Source organism: Canis lupus, chromosome 5 (genome assembly GCF_048164855.1).
Source record: "Canis lupus baileyi chromosome 5, mCanLup2.hap1, whole genome shotgun sequence".
Classification (NCBI taxonomy): domain Eukaryota; kingdom Metazoa; phylum Chordata; class Mammalia; order Carnivora; family Canidae; genus Canis; species Canis lupus.
The window spans coordinates 38,624,649-38,648,072 of NC_132842.1; the positions used below are offsets into that span (position 1 = coordinate 38,624,649).

General features: G+C 40.5%; 1 protein-coding gene across 17 annotated transcripts in view; it reads left to right on the top strand.

Moving 5' to 3' along the window:
• Nucleotides 1-23,424, top strand: part of ARHGAP26 (Rho GTPase activating protein 26) — a 418,456-nt gene that overhangs the window by 318,434 nt on the left and 76,598 nt on the right. For all 17 annotated transcript variants that reach the window (XR_012031158.1, XR_012031159.1, XM_072826299.1 and 14 more), the window contains one exon: nt 11,565-11,703. Coding sequence is in view for 15 of the 17 variants with exons in the window: in XM_072826299.1 (XP_072682400.1) it covers nt 11,565-11,703 (139 nt within the window). In the remaining 2 variants the exon portion in view is untranslated. The remainder of the gene's footprint in view (nt 1-11,564; nt 11,704-23,424) is intronic.

A 23,424-nucleotide genomic window follows, 5' to 3' on the forward strand; every position in this document is an offset into this window, starting at 1 on the left:
TTTATAACTTAATCTTTTATTGAATAAAATATTAAATATTGAGCCATATATGCAAAGAATGAGAAGTTTGATTATGTTCCATTACCCCAAAGGGGACACCACATTTAAGCCTATAACAGACAGTGTCCATTGATTTTTGAAATATAACTTTTTGGTGTCTTTGGACTTTCAAAGCCAGCAAGCAAATTCAAAAGTAGCGTGATAGAAAAAAAGGACCAGAAAGTGCTAATAACAATATTGAAACTTGTGTAAATAAGCAATTATCCTGCCTAGGGCACAAAATACAGAAATAGAAATGAAATATGAAGTGCATGGCCAGGCCTGTAAGTATATGGGCAAGAACTAGTGGAAAATACTCATCTGGTTTGGTGGGTTATAAGTTATGTTACTCTTTGCTGTGTATTTGTTAAGATACATACAGTATTAAGAGTATTACAGTGCTCCATTATATGTTCTTTTTTATTAGTCTCTGCCAGAGAGTGGGATGAATCACACTGAGGTTTTATGTTCCTGTGGGAGCCAGTGATGAAAGAGTATAAGTGAGAACATTTCTGGGATGAAGACTGCCCTGGAGGGCCTTTCTCCAGTCCTCAAGGAGCTAATGTACCACCTTGATAGAGGTTTTTAATCTGGGGTCCCTGATGTGCCACAAACCCACAGGTTTGCAAGACCTGGATATGTATATTCTCCTGGGGAGAAAATCCTTCATATTCATCAGGTTTGCCTTTCTGGTAAAAACAACTTAGAATAAAGGCAGCTAGACCCCTGTTTATAATGTATCTTTAGGTCTGGTCTAGTATCAAATGAGCAGTTACTGTCTTAGACTCCTTTGGAAGCCTATGAAGTTCAACTACTAAGCATCCTAAGGATGGCCATGCTCTGGCCCCTGGCTTTCTGGAAACAGTGCTTTGGATAAATTTCCTCCCAATGGAACTAAACTGTAGTCATCAAATCTAGAGCACTTTTATGTCCTCCGATGAATATTGTCATAGACTTTTTCTTTAAAATTCACACTAATAAGATCTTATTTAATATTTAATGAACATCCCTTCAGCTTGGCTGTAATTTTCTAGAAATATGCACACACATACACAAATGTCCATGAGTGACTACTTTTCTAACTTTAGGGTTACAAGTTAGGCAAAATTCTGAAACCCCACTTAAAGAAATGCTTTCTAACAGCATCTTTTCATTCTATCTGCCAACAAGGAAAGCATGAGATGGTATATGCCCTCTTGCTTGAAACAAGCCTGAATACAGGTCTTAAATGTATGTGCCCTGCAATGACTGGTGTAATATTCTCTTGGGTTTTTAAGAACATTTTGTAGAAGGTGTTTACTTGGTTTCTTGGAATAAAACTAAAAGGCACCCAGTAATAGAAGACAGTATGAAAAGAGACCATGGAAACCCAGGCTAGCCACTGGAGCCACTCTAGCCACTGGAGCCACTCAGAGACAGAGAGAGAACCATAAGATGCCTGTTGCAGTTATCTATTCCTGTATAACAAATCATCTCCAAATCCGTGACTTTAAACAGCAAGGATTTTTTTTCCTCTCAATTTTGTGGGTCAGAAATTTGGGAAGGGCTCCTGTGTGTCCCATATGGCATCTGCTGGGGTGGTTTGACTGCAGCTAGATGATCCAAGATGGCCTGGGTCTACATGTCTGGAACCTTGGTACTAGCTATAGGCTGAGACACCTTGATCCTCTTTCTGTGGCCTCTATCTCCATGTGATCCCTTGTCACTTGGTGGTCTGGGCCAAACTACCAAGCAGTCAAACACAGAAGCTACAAGGCCTCCTATGGCATCAGCTTGGAATAGACAGAGTGTTGCTTCAGTTCTGTTGGTCAAAACAAGTCACTAGGCCAGCCAGACTGAAGGGGTGGGAAAGAGACCCCACCTCTAACTGGAGAAGCAGTACGTACACAGAGGCAAAGGAGCAGTTGTGGCTGCTGTCTGTGCAGGTGTTCTACCAGAAATCCTCACCCCCATGCCTGGAGTTTTGCTTGTAGGTCTGCTTGTAGGTCCTATTGCAAAATGCATTGCTTTCTTAGGAGAAGCTTGTGCTGTTCCCAGGCAGTTCCTCAGTATTTCTAACAGAAAGTGTTCTCCTTCTCCTCAGCATTACCATTTTTTACACAACCAGGGGACATCAAACATTTGGTGATACTGACAAGTCAGTCCTCAAATACCCTTTGAAAGCCTCTGTGTGGGGAACTAACTCATCAATGTCTAAAACTGGAAAAACATCTTTGTTGTTAAATTTGACATTTAGAAGAGGGGTGCGGAGAATGCTTGCTAGCCAGAAAATTCAGTTTATTTTACCTGATGAAGCATCTTTTTTGAAGAGAAGGAAAAAGGCTTCTGTGTTTGAACTGGCTAAGGCATATGGCCAGAAACTCTGTCCTTCACCTCCTCCCACAGACCCAGTGAGGAGAGCAATGTTTGGAACAGTTATAGGAGATAAATACCCCACAGTAAGTAGAGTCAGAGAGGAAAAAGCTAGAAGATGGGGATCATGTTTGGGGCCTGGTGGGGATCTTCCTTTTCCACGTTCGGTAATACATACTGATTTACTTACTCAATTGAAGGAAATGGATGTAGTTTGTAATGTACATAGTTTAGAAGTAATAATGGCAGTAATAGTTAAATGTTGTTATAGCTTTTTTTCCACAAGATACTGTGTTAAGCAGCTTTATATCCCATCATATCATTTAATTTTTATAAGGTCCATATTTTTACCTTTACTTTACAAATTATGAACCTGTACCACAAAGAATTTAAGAAACAACCCTTAAAGGAGGCACTAGATCTGAACTGCTTTCACAACCCAAGCTGCTCAAACCTGCTCTAGTTTATCTTTGTGCTGTGTCAGTTATTGAGCATCTACTACTGGCTGAAAAAGAGAAAGACAAGACCTTTTTCCCAAGGCCCTCCAATTTTATCAGGATGTGACTAAACATGATACAGTGTGCTGAATGACATCCGATAAGCTGAGTAAAGTATATGGCATCACTAAGAAAAAATCATTTAATTCTGCTTCTATTGGGCTCAGACATTTCTAGGCAGAGAAAGAATTGAGACATGAGGGACAGCCTTCCCAGGGATTAATCAACTCATGTATATTAAAATGATATGGTTGTGAAAGAACATGGGTTTTATGTTAGCAAGTGGTGGGGAGATGCCACCAGGTAGATGGTTTTAGCCCATCGTCAGGGATTTTGAAAGCTATGGGAAAGGGTTTGCATTTACCCCTGAAAAATGGGAGCTTTCAGGTTTCCAGTTTAAAGGGTTGAAATGATTATATCAGCACTTTAGAAAGACATTCCTGGAGGCTGAACCAGATTGTTTTCTGATTATTATCAAAATCACTTGTTAAATAAAGCATAAAAATCATAGACTTGACTGTACTATTGTAAACTTGTGGCTTTATATTTAAAAAGTCTCAGAGTGTAACCTTTGATTTACAGCTTTTATTCTCACCGGATAGAGTAAGATCCTATTAATGGCTTTTATTTGATTCTTTGTGCCAGACTTTTTTTTTTTTTTTAAGATTTTATTTATTTAACACAGAGAGAGCACAAGTAGGCAGAGTGGCAGGCAGAGAGAGAGAGAGAGAGAGAGAGAGAGAGAGAGAAAGATACAGAAAGAAAAGCAGATCCCCTGCTGAGCAGGGAGCCCAATCAGGGCTGGATCCCAGGACCCTGGGCAGTTAACAGCCTGAGCCACCCAGGTGCCTCTTTGCCAGACTTTTAAAGGGAAGGTCTAGCTTATGGCATCATTTCCTGTCAATAAGTCTATACGCTTGGCTCTTCTTGGTTCTTGTATTATATGAGACCTAAGAATAGTCTTAAGTCTTTTTAAAAAACAAAAGTTTTTTAGCCTGTAATCACACATCAAAGGGGAAAGATTTTAGTTCTTCCCATCCATTATGTAAAATTTACCATTTCTGTATGGGGACACAATCTTTGCCCAGCTCACAGCTTATTACTCTGAGCCTGAAAACATCAAGCAGGCCAATACTTGAAGTTTTAGTGAATATTACCAATATTTATATGCTTCTAGTTAACATATTAAAACAAAACAAAATATTGAGTGCTGTCATTGTCTAAGATTCTCTGTTGCCCAGGAATTTTGCTACTTAAAATATTTTCCTTTTATTTTTTTTAAAGGTTACCTTGCCAGTAACTTTGAAAATTTTAGATGTTTGGGAAGAACAACCATACCAAGGACACAAACTGCTTTCTTTTTATAGCTTTGGTTAAATGTGAAATCTCAGGTTAATAACATATATGTGTGTGCATTATATTTTCCTGTTAAATTCCAACCTGTAAGAGTAGGATTAGACCTGCTCATTGTGTAATGGTCCACATTTCTTTGGCCTGTGGCACTCAAAAGGATTTCTGCACATAAAGCAGAATATGAGTGTGCACATGTGCCTATGCACCACATGCTTTTATCACTATCACCCCTTTTAATGCCTATTGATCTTTTACAAAAGAAGTCATCATGATTCTTTGCCCAGTTCATCAGTTTGCTTTGGAAGAAGTAGGAGTGTTGATCTTTGAATTGTTAATTATTAGAAAAATGACCCAAAGATCAGTGTCCCCTTTTAAAATATGTTAACTTTTAATCTTATATGTCAAGGAGAACTGGTAAAGGGGACCCCCCCCCCAGCACCTAGTATAAGCACCAAATCCTAAGCACCCTTGCATTCCCATTAAAATGATAGTGTCTTTCAATGCAGTTGTCTTGATCTGACTTGCTTTGGGCCCACCAAACTGACTTGATCTGCTTTTACCAAAATGTTGGTGGACTTGAAATCCATTGCATCACTGTTGGGATTTGTGCACAAAATGTCCATCAATTAATAAAGTACAATTGATTTGAACAGTTTCTGGTAACTGATGAGTGTTTGGCAGTTCTATTTCATTTTCTTGATATTTCAAGCAGCTGTTGATATGCAGCCTTAATGATGATGATGAAGAACACCTGGATGCATTACTACATTGAGATAATCCCTAGTACTGTTGCCTGTTTGGGAAGCTAATCTTGCATCTATGGTCATGGCTTTTTTTTTTTTTTTTTTTTTTTTGTTCATTGGATTTTATTCTTTGTTACTTGGTTCCTGAGTGTACTCTTTTTGGTCCTATCCATGTTACGTTTAGAACTAAGCTAGATTTATTTATATGCTGGCCTGGAATGCTTCTGTCACAGGCCTTTTTTCTTTTTTGAGTGTCAAGTGCTGTGCAAGTTACTCTTCATTAATGTGATAGAGTAGTGGATCTAAATTTATTTTTTTTTAATTTTTATTTATTTATGATAGTCACATACACAGAGAGAGAGAGAGGCAGAGACACAGGCAGAGGGAGAAGCAGGCTCCATGCACCAGGAGCCCGACGTGGGATTTGAACCCGGGTCTCCAGGATTGCGCCCTGGGCCAAAGGCAGGTGCCAAACTGCTGCGCCACCCAGGGATCTCGGATCTAAATTTATATATTCCCTCCCAATCCCAGATAAACTGAGCATTGTTTGAATTGTGCCGCTCCTTTAATGTTTTTTTAAATAGGGTGGGGTTTTGTTTGTTTTTATCTTTTTTCTCTTGTCAGCAAAGAGAACAAGAAATAGAAACTTTCTGGAGATAGGGAAAATCACGGCACCCCCGGAGGACCCATGCCATCTATTTATGCCCTCAGTTACCAAATGAAATTGGTTTATCTTAAGAACTTTTAATAAAACTCACCAAACTACTTTCTAAATTGTTGATCCCTCTGCCAAAATGCTGACTGATATCAATAGGGTATCAGACTTCCAGCTGTCCTTAAAAAAACCTTTCTGTAGCTGTAGCCTATGAATTTGGCTTCTTAACTGTTGCTGTAAATGAGCCCTGCTAAATAAGACTTGAAATGAGCTGGGTTTACAGCTTCTCATGGAAAGGAGCTGGGTTTACAGCTTCTCTGGCCCTAAGCAGCCCTGCTGCACTGCCTGTCATGAGAAGGAGTGTGGGTAGTGTATGAGCCCTGCTCTGTGGTTCCAGCCCTCCACTCCCAAAGCAGACACTCCTCACATTAAACAAGCCCAGATTTGTTGATCCTTTAATACTTGGAACTGATGCATTTGTGTCTTAGGAAAATGCTCAGTCCCTTCTGTTTTACTTTGTAATCCCCAGGCCTCTGTCGTTGATTTATTGTCTCAGAGCTACTTTGCAGTTAAAGACCCAACAACTCTTTATCATGACCTAATTTTCTTCCCATAAAAATCACAGCACATAATAAAGAGTGTACCCCACACATTATAGGGAGGATCCTAATCCTTGTAAATTACAGGAGCATATGATGAATGGGATCACAAAAGGTGTAAAAATGTGTATATGCCATGGCCAACAACAAATTCTGCAAGTGTCAGTGTTCTACTGTGTCAAGATGGGCCTCAGGCAGGCAGGGGGGCAAGCAGTGAAATTTGAATTTTGTAGATGATGCAAGGGAAAAGAACAGCAAATTTTAACATTGCTGTAAGCAGTTAAGATCGATGTTTTGCAAAGAGCAGTAATTAAATTTGCACTTATAAATTAAATCCTCGTGTCCTGACTGAAAATAATTCATTGTTGAGTCTCCAGTATTTCCATTCTTATACTTTTTTATTGAATGCAGTAATGTCTCTTGAACACTGATTGTCAAACTGTATTAGGTGCTTTGGTCTTCAGTACACTCCTGGGAGTTTTTACTGATGAGGCATCTGAAGGTCAGAGAGTTATACAACTTGCTCAGAGTCACAGAACTACTAGGAAGCAACTAAAGTCAGATCCATTGGACTATAAAATTTGAAATCTTCTTATTTTGTCCTCTTGTCTCTCAAATTAACACTACATATAAAGACCACACATGGGCAAGATCCAGATGGTCATACTACGTTCCAGTCCAGCTGCACTAAAGTATATGACCTTGGACAAATCAGTTCATCTCACTGAGTTTTCTCACCTTCATGATGCCAAGAATAATAGTACCTTTCTTATAGAGTTATTGTGAGTAAAACAATGAAATAATTCATGTAAATAACGTAGCATGATGAGCACTCAACAAATTTTGGTTATTTTATTGTCATTTATACCATTACCACTTCTTGTCCACTCTTTGCTAGGTTCTATGCCAGGCACTTAACTTTGCAATAGCTCTAAAAGGCAGGTATTAGATCCTCATTTGCACAAGGGAAACAGGCTCAGAGGCCTTGAGGCTCTTGCCTGAGTTGAACCCAAGTCTGTCTAACGTCCCAGCCTCTCTGCTTTCTACCCAAATGCTGGCTGTAAATTCCTTTGCTGTACTTTTTGGGGTGATATGGCAAAGACACTGCTATCAATGATGGTGAGGTGAGTGTAGCTCTAGGTGTTGCCCTCTGAGTAAGCAACAGAACCTGGACCTGGCCCAGGCCTGTGTGACTGCAGAAGCCAAGGTACCCTGAGCACTCTCCTGTATAGCTTAAGCGGAAACAGGAGTTTGGTATTTATAAGTCTGCTAATTCTACTTGTGGAAGCTTGAAATTGTAAATACTTGGAAGAGATATCCAGAGTTGAAGGCTTACGGCCTTCCCAATAACTTTTATTTCTAAAGTGTTCCTAACTCAGTATTAGTTTGTAAGTTTGGACGGAATTAACAGGGCACTTGGGGCACAGAATAAATCTCCCCCTTTTTGTGTTAATTTAGAAAGTTTCTGTGAAATGTGTGGATCCTTCTGCCATGTGGTAGAGCTCCATAAATCCATTGTTTGTAGATAATAGGAACTTACACTTGCATCATTCAGCAGGGTCATTTGTACAATGATTCTTCTCAGAAGAACTAAGGAAACTTTACTTGATTTTCTTGAAATTATTACCTCTTCCAAACAAAACGGGATTGGAATAACCAACAAAATTATGAAAAATTCAGATTATCATCAGAATTCCTACTTGAACTTCTAGCACAGAGACAAATTTTTAGCCTGGTTAGAAGATGGCCAGATAATAGGCAGGCTTTAAATAGCCTGCATTTGTTCACGTTTCAGAGTTAAATGAACTACAGTAATTTGGGGAATGATTTTCCAGACTCCTTCATGTAAGTTTGTATTATCTGCTATGACTTGGTCACATTTACAAAAGTGCCCTTGCACTTTGGAAACATGTGTAATCACAATGGTGATAGTCTTGTATCTGGCACTTGACATTCTGTGGTGTGAGAACAACCCCATGAGAACTCTTGAGCAGCCTGGACCGGAGAACTGGCCTTTGGAACTGTAGGTTTAACTCCTGATGAAAATCTCCTAGAACTGATTCCAGTATGGCCAAACAACTTTTCTTTTAAAGAAACCTACCAGTGTGCAGAGTGAACTACTCTCCTGTGTTCCATGCTCTTCCTGCTTGGCTGTGTATAAACATTGTGTTTATATACAATGCAATTTTTCATGCATTTGCCAAAATCCACAGCCTTTCCTCAAAACCTATTCTTTGCTTCTCCAGCATTTCCTACAGTTTTTAGGAAGGAGTACAACCTCACATTTTCGGTAATAGTTGAAATTAAAATGTATCTCGATTTTCTTGGTACCCCTTGTAGTTGCCCAAGGAGTTCATTTCCAGTTAGGAAAAGAGGGACAAAACTTGGGATGCCAGACACGAGGGAGTGGAGGCCTAGCACAAGTCTGAATTAATTTTCAGACATTTTTGGCTAAAGATGGCTGAGAGTGCTATACTTGAGGGCAGAGGCAGGGGGCTGCTAAGAAGCACCATTATTTGTTGAAATCTGTGTTTGTGCATTTGGAGCATGGTTTCTGGAGTGAAGATTGGCTGGAAAAGCTGAGCTGAATGAGTAATGACAGCTGAAGAAGTGGAGAGTGCAGATGTGAGGAGTCGCAGCCTTGCATTCCAGAGCCAGCCCCTCTCTTGCTTCATTGTGTGGCATCAGGGGTTCTCTCCTGGGGCATGTTCACCCTGCTTAATATGCTGAATTGACCTATGGCTTAGAGGTCATGTGAAGTGCCTAGCACAGTGCCTGCCAGGCATAGATGCTCACATACAAAAGCACAGTTTAAATATCAGGAATAATAGTGTGCCATGAGGTGGTCACCTGGGAGAGCAGCTCAGCATTGTGTGGGGAACACAGTAAGGGAGGGGAGAAAGCCTCTTAGAGGCTGTTGTCTGTGAGCTCGACATGACCATAGTTTCTCTTTGCTTCCCTTGCAGCATGCAGAAGGCTGCACATATGCCTAGCACCGATACTTATTTTTTGGGGGTGCCAGCTCCTCTGGAAGCCAGGACATTCTGCTGTTTTTGCTTTAAGGGCCCTTCTCTTCTCAACCCCTCGCCCCAGTTGAACTCAGCTATGTTGTGATTCAGTTTATTTTGTTGAAAACTCAGTCCCCTAGGGAAACTATGATAATGCTGTTTTCAGACAGCTGTGTTTGGGAGCGAGACTGACTTAACCAGCTGGCTGGCATCATTGGAGCCCAAGGACCTGCCAGCCCATGGAGAGCAGCTGTTTTGGCTGAAATTCTCATCATTCTTATGACTTCGCTTTCTATATATCAGCTTCAGAGTTCTGCTTTTAAATGCACACACAAAGGATAGAGGGCCTTTGAATACAGTGTGGTATGTCTAATGCGACCCATAGATGAAGGAAGTTGCCCACGGAGTTCATTTCCAGTTAGGAAAAGAGGGACAAAACTTGGGATGCCAGACACGAGGGAGTGGAGGCCTAGCACAAGTCTGAATTCATTTTCAGACATTTTCGGCTAGGGATGGCTGAGAGTGCTATACTTGAGGGCAGAGGCAAGGGGCTGCTAAGAGCCACCTTTCTCTTGTTACTCATGATTGTTGAGAAAGAGGAAATCCAGACGTGCTCCAGAGTGAGACATTATAATGAGCAGATCAATAAATATTGATATCTTAAACAGAATCATGTTTAAGATTTTTCAAAGAAAGAAATGTTGAAATATAATGCTAGATGTATAGGGTACAAAACTGTGTAGATTATGTAATCTCAATTAGGGAAAATGGGTTTTTTTGGCATTAAATGAGGTAACTCCTACAAAGCCCTTAATCTGGTACCTGGTATGGCAAACACTCTGTAAATCACAGCTACTGGATGCAAACTCTCTCAACCACAAGGAATGTGTTTCCCTCGTGCAGTGTGATAATCTAGAGTCATTAGTATGAAGTAAATCCTCAAAAGGTCTTTCCTGATTAAATGAATTAGTGTTATCATTTTATATGCATTTGAAAAGAAATCTAGGGGCACCTGGATGGCTCAGTCAGTTGAGCATGCAACTCTTGGTTTCAGTTCAGGTCATGCCCTCAGGGTCCTGGGATCCAGCCCCATGTTATGCTCCATGTTCACTGAGGAGTCTGCTTGAGATTTTCTCTCTCCCTTTCCCTCTGCCCCCACCCCACTCTCTCTCTCTCTCTCAAATAAATAAATAAATCTTTAAAAAAGAAATCAAGAAAATCTAGGGATATAGCTTCCTATGTTATCTGTAATTGTATCTTTAATTATGGCAGATAATCTCTCTGCCTGTTTCTCATTATAAATGGTGAGGACAGTACCCATTGCTCCAGGTCATTGAGAACTGAATGAGCCATAGGGTAAAAACACATGCAGTGACTAATCCCTAGGGAATTGACGTTGTGTGGTGGCAACGGTGATCATGGTAAGCCCCTGTAAGTGTAGCTGTTGTAATAATTCTACTATACTTGTATCTGGTTAAAAAAAAAAAAAAAAAAAGGAATTGTCACAGTTTTTGTCTGTTGTTTTTGTTTTTATTACCTAGGACTTGACTTTTTTTTTTTTTAAGTAAAAACCTAAAAAAGTTCATTAAAAACTCAAATGCTTCTAGTGGTTGTCTCTAAGTACTGGAATTAGAAAGTTTTTCTCTTTTTTTTCCCTAATGCTTGTCTACATTTTCCAAATTGTCCATAGTATTGGTTACTTTTATCATCAACCTTTTTTTCCCCTTTTAAATGAGAAAACGCTCAGCATCAAAGACACCACAGAGCTGCTGAACTGGAAAGCAGGCTAAGTCATCTAAGGATGACTGAGGACTGGGAATTGGTGTCCTGCTCTGGGCTTGCTTCTTGGAATGTTATTTAAATGCAGTTTCCAATTCGAAGAAAGTTGCCAAGTGGTCATTAAGAACTGGTCAGTAGAACCAGTGGGAAAGTAAAGGGTTTTGATTAACTGGTTCTAGACAAAGGTAGTCAAAAAAACCTCCAAGCCCTATTAATAGACAATGGCTTATATTTCATGAGGTCTATTCCCATTGCCACTGGAGAGAACAAGAGAGAGACGATCAATGAAAGTGACAGCAGAAAGGGCTAGAAATGGGAGTGAAGGGTTACCAAACTCCAAGATACACTTCCAAAAAAAAATGTTTAGTGTCCATTCTGAGAGATGTTTTAAAAGGAAGTCCTGAGCTAATGCTGGTGGTCTTTTCGGGTCTTCTTGCTGATTCTTAGATGCCAAAAGGTTTCAGTTGTGCTGGTTGGGGCCTGCGCTTGTTCCCCCACTCACAGCAACATGTAACCCTTCTCTGAAACTTCACTTGCAGATATTTAACACTGTGCCTGATATGCCTCTCACCAATGCCCAGTTGCACCTGTCCCGGAAGAAGAGCAGTGACTCCAAGCCACCTTCCTGCAGTGAGAGGCCTCTGACACTCTTCCACGCCATGCAGTCAGCAGAGAAACGTGAGTCCTACTGCCCAGGGCTAGGCAGGTGTTCAAGGGATGGCCCCCACCACCTCCCACCTGCTCAGGGTGGCACACTTGTGGCCTCTCTCTATCTGCTGCTGTCCTGTGTGTTCTTGAGGATGGTGTGTGTCTGTAACCTCCCCAGTTTGATTGCTGAGTAAGCCTGGTGAGACAGGAAGATTGAAAGGCCAGGGCCACTTGCTGTTAGGACTCTCTTTTCCGTATCTCCTTTGGGCAAACAGCTAAGCATTGTTTCCTCCTGTGGCACAGTCAGAGCTCGGCTCCAGTATTGCTGCTTTGGCCCCTCTTTTGTTAGCAGTTCCCACAGAACCCGTTTCTTTTTCTCTATTTGTCATTAAATGCTTATTAGTAAGAGTCACGTATCCCACTTGAATGTGACTCTGAGGCCAGGCCCTTTCTTTGCTCATCCTTCTAACTCCACTTCTCACAGAACCTTGGCATAGAGTGGACACTTAATAAATGTGTGGAATGAATGAATGAATGAATGAATGAATGGAGAGAATGACACTCTCTTTGTTCCAGACAGCAAGGTTATCACCAGCGTTTTACTGAATCTTTTTTTTCATGTCAGAACGGAGTTCTTTGTAGTTATCAGGTGAATGGGCCCTAAAATATTCAGGCTTGTTTCAGCTTCTATAATAAGAGAGCTGAGTGGTGTAGTGTAGGAGTTGAGGGCTCAAGCTCTGCTCGGAGGCCTGTCAGACCAGGGTTCTCATGCCAGCAATACATGGGAAAGCCTTTTACCATCTCTCAGCCTCTGTTTGCTTGTCTGTAAACTGGGGATAATAGTGCCTGTCTCATAGGTATTTGTTAAGGAGTAAATAAAATTTTACATTTAAGTATCTGGCACAAGTCTTAGACTTGGCAAGGGCTGATAGCTGAGAGCTGCTGCCTGCTATTGTTACTAGTTATTGTTTAATGATGTTCAAATACTAAGGCTAGTTTTTCATACAAATGACATTTGCACATTGCCTCGAGAGACTGGGAATGTAAAAATTGGACCTTATCTTGAAGGTGCTCACAACTGAGTGAGGGGAGTAGACAAGTGAATAGGTAACAGTAGGTCACCGTGATAACCTCCCCCAGACAGATGTGTCCATTCACAGAGGCTGCAGAACATGTGACAGTTGAGAGCATGCCCTGGCACCAGATTGCCTGGCTGCTAGTTCTGTGTATGCCATGCTCTGGCAGCACATGACATGGGCACGTTACCTAGCATCTCAGGGCCTCAGTCTCCTCTTCTGGAAGACATGGGTAATAGTTTCTACCTTGTAGTGTTGTGGTATGGATTAGAGCACTTCACAGGGTACCTAATGCAGAGTAAATGCCCAATAGATATAAGGGGGTGGTGTTGTTAACCTTTATGAGGTACAGTAAAGACACAGATCAGAAGGATGAATCACTTGGCCTTGAGGAGAAGAGAAAATGCATATGTGGATTGGCATCTTTTTATTTGTTACAAAACTTTTTTTTTTTTTTTTACAAAAAGCATTTTTTATCAGATAAGCATTTCTATCTGATATTTTTATATCCGAGGTAATGGCCTTCATTATTATTCTGAAAACAAATAATTGCCACCCCCAAAATGGCACTGCATTTCAAGATGTCATACTATCCCATAAAATGGCTAGACCTTGGTAAATTTAGCACCATTTGGGTTGTTTCAGATATTTAGCTTTTATGAGTAAAGCTACTGCTATCATTGTAGCTAAATCTATTCACAGACTTGATCATTTCCTTAAGCTAAATTTCTGGAAGAATTTCTAGGTCAAAGGATATGCACAGTTTTAGGGCTTTGACCCCTATGGGGTTGAGTTCTCTTCAAATGATAGCCTATACTTTTAAATATGTGGCTTGAGTCATTCTTAATTTGGTCTGCACATGGCCTGGGCCCCTCTGAGTGTAGCAGGGAACACTTGGAACAGGACTGGTCTCACCCATATCTGTCATGAACAACATTGGGCTATGGGGTGATATGTTTTTCACCTTGCCAGGAGAGCTGTGGCCACCTAATGTTTGGTGACACTTAGGTTGAAGCAGAAGCAGCTTTGGAATAGGTTTCAAAGCATATACATATTGTGTGCATGTAAGAAAGAAGAGAGAGAGATTAGGAGAAAATCAGTTAGTTCTTGAGCCAAGATTAATTTGATCACACAAGGTAGAGGTGAAAGGTATGCATGTGTGAGAACAGACACACCTAAGCTGCAGAACGAGCTGCCGATGTCTCTGTCTGCAGACAGTGGACAGAAGGATGGAAGACAGAAAGACAGTGAAGCAGCCTGTCTTCCCTTGAATGTTAGGAAATCCTCCCTGGAAACAGGACTGGAACTTCAGATATTTGAGGGGAGCTTAGCTTTCCTCCCTTTCTCAGAGAAGAAACATTTTCATTGAAAAGTATGTAGGTAGGCATATACACAGTCTTTTTATAGTTTGTTTTGGAAATCCCTTTTTTCTCAAGGAACTAGAATGATCCCTAAGCTGAGTTGGAAAGTACCATAGGAAGGGTGAGTGGATTGGCCAGGAGCTGTACGGTTCTGCTGGTACCCCACCCCAAGTTGTAACCAGCCACCTCTCATAGTTAGATGAGCAGGTAATAGGGCACTGTCATGTTTTCACACACTTAACTTTTCTCCTATCTTGACTGTGGATTAAGACAGAGGCTACTGGGCAGCCCTGGTGGCGCAGCGGTTTAGCGCCGCCTGCAGCCCGGGGTGTGATCCTGGAGACCCGGGATCGAGTTCCGCATCGGGCTCCCGGTGCATGGAGCCTGCTTCTCCCTCTGCCTGTGTCTCTGCCTCTCTCTCGCTCTCTCTGACTGAATAAATAAATAAATCTTTAAAAAAAAAAAAAAAAAGACAGAGGCTACTTTATCAAAGCACTTCACCAAGTATACTCCATAGAATGAAAGTATAAATAAATACTGCGAGTAATTTGTGGGTAAAAAAAAATTGTGTATTTCCATAGGATGATGTTTTTCAGTTTAAAGGAATTTTCAATACTTAGCTCAGTTACTTCCCAAACTTGAATCATTTGCATAAATCTTCATTCATTCTTTGGCCCACAACCACATAACTCACACGCTGTTGTTTAATGCGTTTCTTTAAATTGATTTGCAAAAGCTCCAGTGCATAACATAGTTTCTAGTTTACAGTAGACACTCAATACACATTTTTTAAATCAATCAATCAATCTACACACCAATGAGATGATAGCACATCTATCCACAACGATCATTTTTAATACTGTGCTATGCTTGGTACTTATTAGAGATGATAAAATTAAGGTCTAGAAAGATGAAATTGTTTTACAGACTCCTATAACAGAAGTCAGTGGATTCAGAACAAGGTTTATCTGTCTGCAAACCTCCAGTCTTCCTACAACATTATGTTACCAATTCTTGACAGAATCTGAAAGAAAGCAGATTGTAGGAGGAACAGAGAGGAAAAAAGGAATATGAAAATTAATTTTGCAGTGTGTTAGATGTAGGAAACAAAGGAGAAGAATGTGGAATTTTGAATTTGAGTCATTGGGAGAAGCTTGACAGAGTAAGTTTGAGCTGCTGAGAATATGTAAGGTTTCCAAAGACTATTTAGAAGAGTGGTTCTAGATATATATCCTAAAAGTGAGCCTTGGAACCTAAATATAGGGTAAAAACGCCAGCAAAGGGAATATTGAGCTGGGAAAAAAAATTATCTTTCTGAGAATTTTTCTTGTGATGTTTCTGGTCCTTTGAACATGCTGGCTAAAAGTCAACCTTCCCAGTTTGTCACAAAGTCTAGTACCAGCCATTTTATGGAAAACTTGTATCACTTCTGACCTCAGTAGCCTCAGTCATCTCCTTTGACGGTGGTTTTTGCGATATTAGTTATCCTGTTCTCATTAGCTATATGGAAAGAGAATTTCTTCTCTATAATATCAGATCATTCTCTCTTTACATGTTCAGCTATCATTGTTATGTACAGATATGTTCATCTGACATGATTCTTCTGAGTTTTTGAAGTAAATGTTCAGTCTAAGCTGGATTATTGAAATGGAGAAAAAATTAAAGTCTCTCACTTCTTTATATGGCCTCATCCCACTCAGTAAAATCTCTAATAACATGAATTTGATGGTCTCACCATATTATTCTTTAATACACATTAAAATAAATATGTAACCATTAAGATAAAGAATGTTCATCTGACATCTTAGGCCCCACTTGTGAAATGTATGTCATGGTTTAGGGTCCACAGATCTTGCTCTAAGTTTTTAGGTGACTCAGTTCCTTTCTCTTAATATGAATATATGAACTCAAGTTTCTTTGGACCAGAGTTGGGTTCGGATACTATCAGTTAGTTAGCTCTTATGTCACTGTGGATGCATACTGTGTTCACCCATAATTTCCACGTTGTGCATTTTGGTTCCTGTGACACCTGTCAAGGTTTGATGTGACCTTAACTTTCTCCAGGTTCTTGCCACAGAGCAAATATGTTGCTAGAGGGATTGCTTTTGTGTGGACACACAAGTACATTTCCACATACCCCTCCTCTGCCTTCACACTTGGTGGATGATATTTTTCAGGACCTTATTTCCTCTTATTTCCAGCTGCCCTATCTCTTTTGAGTTCTGTTGTGCTTTTCTCCTCACTGATGCACTTGAGTTGAGGATTTTCTCAGTGTTCTATGGGTTAGCCCTCTCTTCAGTCCCTGTTGAGATGCTTAATGGACCTAAAAACTCCCAGCCATAGCTCACTTGGGTGCTTCCATTGGGGGCATCCAGTTGTTGATGATCAGCACACATTATTCTCCCCCTCTGCTGTGCCCCCGCTCTGTGCAGAAGCAGAGCCCATTCTTTTGTTGTTGACATGAATCTGTGCCACCACTCTTGGCCTCAGGTTGTCAGTCGCCTCCCTCTTTCTGGAGAGGAAGCTCCTGAGAGTCACCTTGGAGATTAATAGGCTTGGTCTTCTATCTTCGTGCCTGCACTTTGGGCTCATGGAAGCATATGGCATAATAGCTGATGCTCCTGGATGTGTGTCTTGTTTTCCAAAAGGGTTTTTCCTTCTGTGTAAAGAGATGAGTTGCATCCCAGGTACCTCCTTAAGATTCCTCAGCTTTAATCTATGGGTAGTAGTGGAATCTTTTCCAAGGGGCATTTTCCCTTTCCCTAAAGGTAAAGACATCTTTATGATGACAGTGGTCTCATCCCAGAAGGAGGAGCTAGATGCTGTCTCCTGCTTTTTCCTTGTTGGGACTTTGGTCAGTCTCAAGGCATCATGTGATTCTGCACAGACAAATCAGTGTATGGTAGAAGTGGGGCTAGGAATGAGATGGAATCAGTCTCTGAGATTAAAACTTTGTGGAAAAGAAGAAAGGAATTTATGGGGGGAAATACAGAGTTTAAAAAGCATCACAGCAACAAATGCAATTTGGAATATGCTGAATATTTTAGTGAGGAGGGGACTCAATATCCAAGTTGTATATAGCTGGTTAAGAAATGCTTAACCAGCTGTATACAAGGACAAACATTATATGGTCTCATTCATTTGGGGAATATAAAAAATAGTGAAAGGGAATAAGGGGAAAGGAGAAAAAATGAGTGGGCAATACCAGAGAGGGAGACAGAACATGAGAGACTCCTAACTATGGAAAACGAACAAGGGGTGGTAGAAAGGGAGGTGGGCGGGGGGTGGGGGTAACTGGGTGACGGGCACTGAGGGAGGCACTTGATGGGATGAGCATTGGGTGTTATTCTATATGTTGGCAAATTGAACACCATTAAAAATTAATTAATTAATTAATTAATTAAAAATAAATGCTTTCTCAAAGGTAGAATTTTGAGTAAGATGCTAAAGGAAATGAGTCATAGTCTCATCCAAAAGACAGAAGGGTATTGGTGATGCCCCTCAGAAGGAACATGGAATAGTCTTAGTATGAGTAACAGAAGGTAGCTCTTGTCTCTAGAACCGAATATTGTGGAAAGATCTGTTTCCAAATTGTACTTAGAAAACATTCTCCCGTAGAAATCAATTTTTTGTTAATGTATGTTTAACATATATGGCTCCATAATTTATCAAGTGGTTTCTAATGCTAAGCACTGTGCATAGCAACTACTCCCTTAATTTTCATAATTACATGACATTGGTTCTGTCCCCATTTGGAATCATGGAAAAAAAATAAAAATTCATATTAAATAATGTACTCAGGATCACACAGCAACAAAGTAGATTTGAACCCAGTTGTTTTGACCTCATAGCTGTACTATTAGCCAATGATTACTCTGCCTTCTGGTTTCAACTTGTGAGGTTGTTCTCAAGGAGATGTGGTTCTGTGTGCTTTTGTGACCTAGCTTGCAAAGCCAACCTTAATTCTAAGGGAAAATGTTTCCAGTTTTGCTTATGTACCTGGAGCTTAAGTTTTCATTGAGCTAGGAGCTGCCTGTTAAGAGACGGGGGTCAGGGGGCTGATGTGGAATGATAAATGAATGCATTGAGAAAGAACCTCGAGACCAAGTTAGATCTGAACCTCATTCAGTAAGAACAGCAATAAAAATTAAAATTATTGTACCTCACCTAACATGCCAAGCAGCCTAAACACATTATCTTCATTCTCACACCTCACCATCACTCAGTGAGGTGGGTTCTCACTATCTCTATTTCACAGACAAGTAGAGTCAGGTGAAGGGCTGGGAAGGAATTTGTACCCAGGTGATGTCCCTCCCCCATGCCACATTGTGTCCAAAAGTGTGCCTTTGTCAGTTCTTCAGCCACGGAAGTGAAAATCTTGTTAGACTGACTTACAGAAGCAATAAAAGCCATCTGTCCTAGTGTCCAGTGGTGCCATGGGGGCACTTGAACCATCTTCAATGGCTTCCTCAATATGCACACCAGCAGGCAGCAGCCCCTCCAAATCTAGCACCAGGTATGTAGAGAGCATTATGCATTCAGTAGTACCTTTAATTTGCTGGTCCAAGATAGTCACTCTCATTTATGATCACCTCAAAACAGATGGAACAGGGTTTTTCAACTATGCTGCCAGATGAATGATAGCAAGGGAAATTCCGTTTCATCTGCAAGTTGCTACACAGATACAACATATAGCAGAAATGAGAGTGGTATATCTAATTGAAAGGGACTGACATAGAAGCTGTACTTTTTCCTACTACAACTGTAGTAGGTAGAGCCAAAAGGATTAGAGGGGACCAGCAACCAGGTTTTGTGCCTTTTAAAGTTCTTCCAAGAGGGGCCTCTGGGTGGCTCAGTTGGTTAAGCATCCAACTCTTGATCTCAGCTCAGGTCTTGATCTCAGAGTTGTGAGTTCAAGCCCCATGCACCATGCTGGACATTTCTACATGGAGCCTGCTTTAAAAAAAAAAAAAAAAAAATTAAGTTCTTCTAGAGATTACAAGGTAACCTTTATCACTGATTTTTGTCTCACAGTTTTAGTACTTATACCAAGGTGTTGAAACATGTTTCTTGGAACAGTAGTTCTTAGACTTAGTATGCATTTGAATCATGTAAGGAGCTTGTTAAAAAATACAAATGCCTGGTTTCCTCCTTCTCCCTGGTACATTCTGAATCAGGAGGTCTTGACTTGAGCTCAGGCATCTGTATTTTTTTTTTATTTTATTTAAATTCAATTTGCCAACATACAGTATAACACCTACAAAGACATCTCATTGTCTTTTTTTTTTTTTAAAGATTTATTTATTTATTTGAAAGAGAGACAGAGCCAGGGGGAAAGGCAGAGGGAAAGAGAGAGACTCTCTCTCAAGCTAACTCTGCACTGAGCATGGAGCTGGATATGGAACTCAATCTCACAACCCTGAGATCATGACCTGTGCCAAAATCAAGAGTCAGATGCTTAACCAACTGAGCTACCCAGGCACCCTGGCATCTGTATTTTTAAAAACACTCCGATGATGCTGATGCTAGGTTAAGTGAGAGACACACAGGCTTGGGGAGGAGGGGCAAACAGTCAAGATTGTTCATTTCTGTCACTACCAGAACATCTCTCACAACTCTGATGAGGTTTGTGGCAACCTGGTGTGGTGGTTGAAAGCAGAGATTCTATACTCAGACTGCATTGTTTCAGTGCCATCTCTCACCTAGCAGCCCTGAGACCTGGAGTGCATTACTTTCCCTTTCTCAACCTCCATTTGCTCATCTGTAAAATTGATCACTAGTAACAGCTTCCTTGGAGGGCAGTTAGCATGAGTAAGTGAGCTAGGGCAGGTGCATGTCAAGTATTTGTTACTCGCCCTAGAACATAGTAAGCACCTAATTAATGTTAGCTACAATTGTGATGATTATCATGAGACTCTAGTTTTTTTTTGTTTTGTTTTTTGTTTTTGTTTTTGTTTTTGTTTTTGAGACTCTAGTTTTATATTACATTTCACTAAGGAAATAGTCCCCCTCTGGATCCTGCAGATTCTAAAGAAGAGGCCCATATATAGGGGGAATGCAGTGTCACCCTAGCCCCAGACAGCCCCAGAAAGCTGATTTGATGCTTGAATTCAGCTACATCAGCAGCTGGGATGAGTTATACAGCATTGGTGGAGCTGTGGGATGGGAAGAGATTCTTGGGCTCTGTTTTACATGGATCATGCTAACTAGTTGCTGGAATTATAAGCTTGCAGTAATTTGTTTAGTTCATTTAATTCATCCTGGACTCTCTCCCAGACAGACCCAGTAAGAGGTTAAGAATTCAGTTCATATACTTCTCATTTGAATCCTCCTTGTTGAAAAATAACTGGGACTTCATACTATTATTCAAAGGATTATATAATGCCTTTCTCCAAGCACTCAAAGTTGCAGCATGGCCTGTTCTTAGGTTTTGCTTCTGCAGCTCCTGGGTGCTGTGGACACACCTGTTGTGTTGTTTCAGCAGGTGACACCTTTGTCCACCTGGATTCTTACTGTCGCGTGGACTCTAAGGTGTAATGTGGCTCTTGGCTTAATTATGCTTAGTTACCATGTATAGGTGAAAACCACAAAGTTGATGTGGCCATTTAAGAAATCATGCCCTGGAAACCTAATGGCAAGAAAAAAGTTCAAGGTAGATCATTAAATGAAAAAAAGCATGTTACGGTCTTATGTGTCTGGCTTTATCACTGAGCTAACAAAGCAGGTAACTCAATATTAGTTATGGTGTTATACCATTTTGTTAAAAGAAAATATATGTATATTTCTATGTATAGAAAAACAACTGGACATTTACACAACAAAATACATATAGAATATATATATGCTTTCCTGTACTTTCTAAATTAGAGAAGACTGCATGTTTATTATGTATTGACTAATTTTTACATTATTAAAAGCAAACTACCTACCCACATATTTTGCTTACTGTCTCAAGCCTATTTTGAGATAGGCTTTAAATAAGTAAATATATAATTTTTTTTTCTAATGAGCAATAATATAAGCGGTCTCACTTACCTGGGAACCAGAGATTGAAGGACGAACATCCCTACTCCAAAGAAAGTTCTCAGCTGGGAAAAAAAGCTATGTCATAAATAGTAGAGTGTCTATATACCTCTGATCATTCAACTCCCTGTTCAGCCATTATGCAGAGGATCATTTCTACATTGTGGTTTTTGAAATGGTGTTGTTTCAGGGGTGGGCTTCTCCATTGTACCTCCATGCCTCTTTCCTGTGAATTGTTTCAATCCTGGGCCAGCTGCAGTGTTTCCCCCCCTTTTCCCTTGAAATCCAGTTTTATTGACATTTTTTCTCTTTGCAGAGAGAAGGGTTATTATGAGCACCATGAGTAGGAAATAAGTCAGTCACTCCACATAGGAGCAAAATTGGTAGTTTTTGTTGAAGACAACCTGCCACAAGTTGTAATATCAAGTAGTATGTCCTATGGTCAAAACAACAGATTGACCACATTTTTTACTTATCAATTCACTCTTTAGTCCATCCTTGCCCAAACTTTTTTTTTAAGACTTGGTTTTGAAACATTGCCCAAACTGTTTTTATGTGCCCAAACACATTGCACAAACTGCTTTTTAAGATTATTTTTATCATAGGGACTGACACTGGGTCAACATGAAATCATACCACCTCAGATTTTAGTGTGACTTGGCATGCCGCTATTACCAGCAACAAAAAACTACAGAAGAAGAAAATTGCTTCAGAAAGTCTGATTCCAAGCGTCTCATGTACTTGGGTGTTTCCCTGTGATGGTAAACTCAGAAATTGCTGTGCACTCATCATTTTTTATTGCAAAATTCATTAAGCTGCCATACTATTATCATCCTATCTTGTCAGGATGATACATTACAGACTTCATTGCAAAACTTTAATAAGCAGGAGAAAGTACACCTCTCTTCCTACCACAGCAAGGGAAAGCCTCTGGGTATTTTGCTTGTGTTTGAATATTTTTTTGTCGAAAGCCAGTGTCTTTGCAGAACTTCCACCAGTCTGGTAACTCCCTTTCCTCCTTGTTTGATCATGTAAAGAGTGTGTTTCCTCCTTAGAGTTCTGTGAGGTATCATGAGCTGCTATTAAAGAATATTTCTCTTCTCTCTTTTTGACAGCTAGTCTCAGACACCATGAAAAAATGATGTTAGCTCGTATTCTGATGGGCATCCATGTGTGGTGGGAAACCTCCCCCAAAGTGACGTGGCAAGTCTGTGTTTCCTATTTATCCTCCCACTCTGTGTGTTCAGCGGGCCCGAGTGTTGAGGCTTGCCGAGACACGTGAATTTGGTTTGGTTCTACATGTGCATTCCTGGTCCCATCTCTGGGTTCTGTGATAACCAGAGACCCTCCCTACCTTTTGTATGGAGGGGGTGTGGGGAACGGGAGAGATTGAATTTGAGAGAGCAGGAGTCACTTGGCAAATATGGAAAGTGAAGTTGCTTAGCTCCCAGATTTCCATGGCAACCCCCAGAACAAGGACAATATCACCAAAATTATTCTGTGGCTTTCTTTTTTTAGTTGCAGTGATTTGGTTGCATAGTCATATTTTTCCACTCCTGATTTGTACAGAAAACACAGACTCTGCCCACTGTAACCATTACTTTGGTTTCAAGGACATTAGTGGTCCCTGTCTGAAGCACCTGGAAAATTCAGTCACTTGGAACTGTCTCTTTCTGTGCTAGTAGAATACATTTTGATTGTTCATTGTCACCTTACATTTCTTGTTTATCTTGTAACCATCCGTGAAGCTTTAGTGTGCATTAAGCATGGGCCAGGTGCCAGGAACATGTGACTGCTGCCCACCTCACAGGTCACCGTAACAGATGCCTGAGGTGTTCTGTATGGGTATGTGTCCCTGCCCGGAGTAGCTTCCATTTCTCAGCACTAGGACCACATCTGCTTTATCACTCTTCATAGAAACTATGTTCATGAAAACATTCGGCACTCACCCAGACATGTTTACATTTGGAGGCAGGGATTTATTTTATCCTTTCTTTGCTTCTGAGCTGTCGTCTTCTGTGACTAAAACGAAGAGAGATTCTTGTTGACAAACAGGTTTGAAGAAGGCAAGCAACCCCACTGACCATCCAGTTTAGGAATACTCCCGCGTCGTAGGCATTCTTTTTCTTTTGGTCATTTAAATGGTTCTCCGTGATCCTTTTGCTTTGACTCATAACTGTTGTTGTTTTTCTTTTTCAGTCGCCTAGCCTATAATTTCCTTTTTTTCAGCAATATAATTGTCATCAGTTTCTCTTATATCTTCTAATGAGGATGCCAGAGCTGGTTTGAAT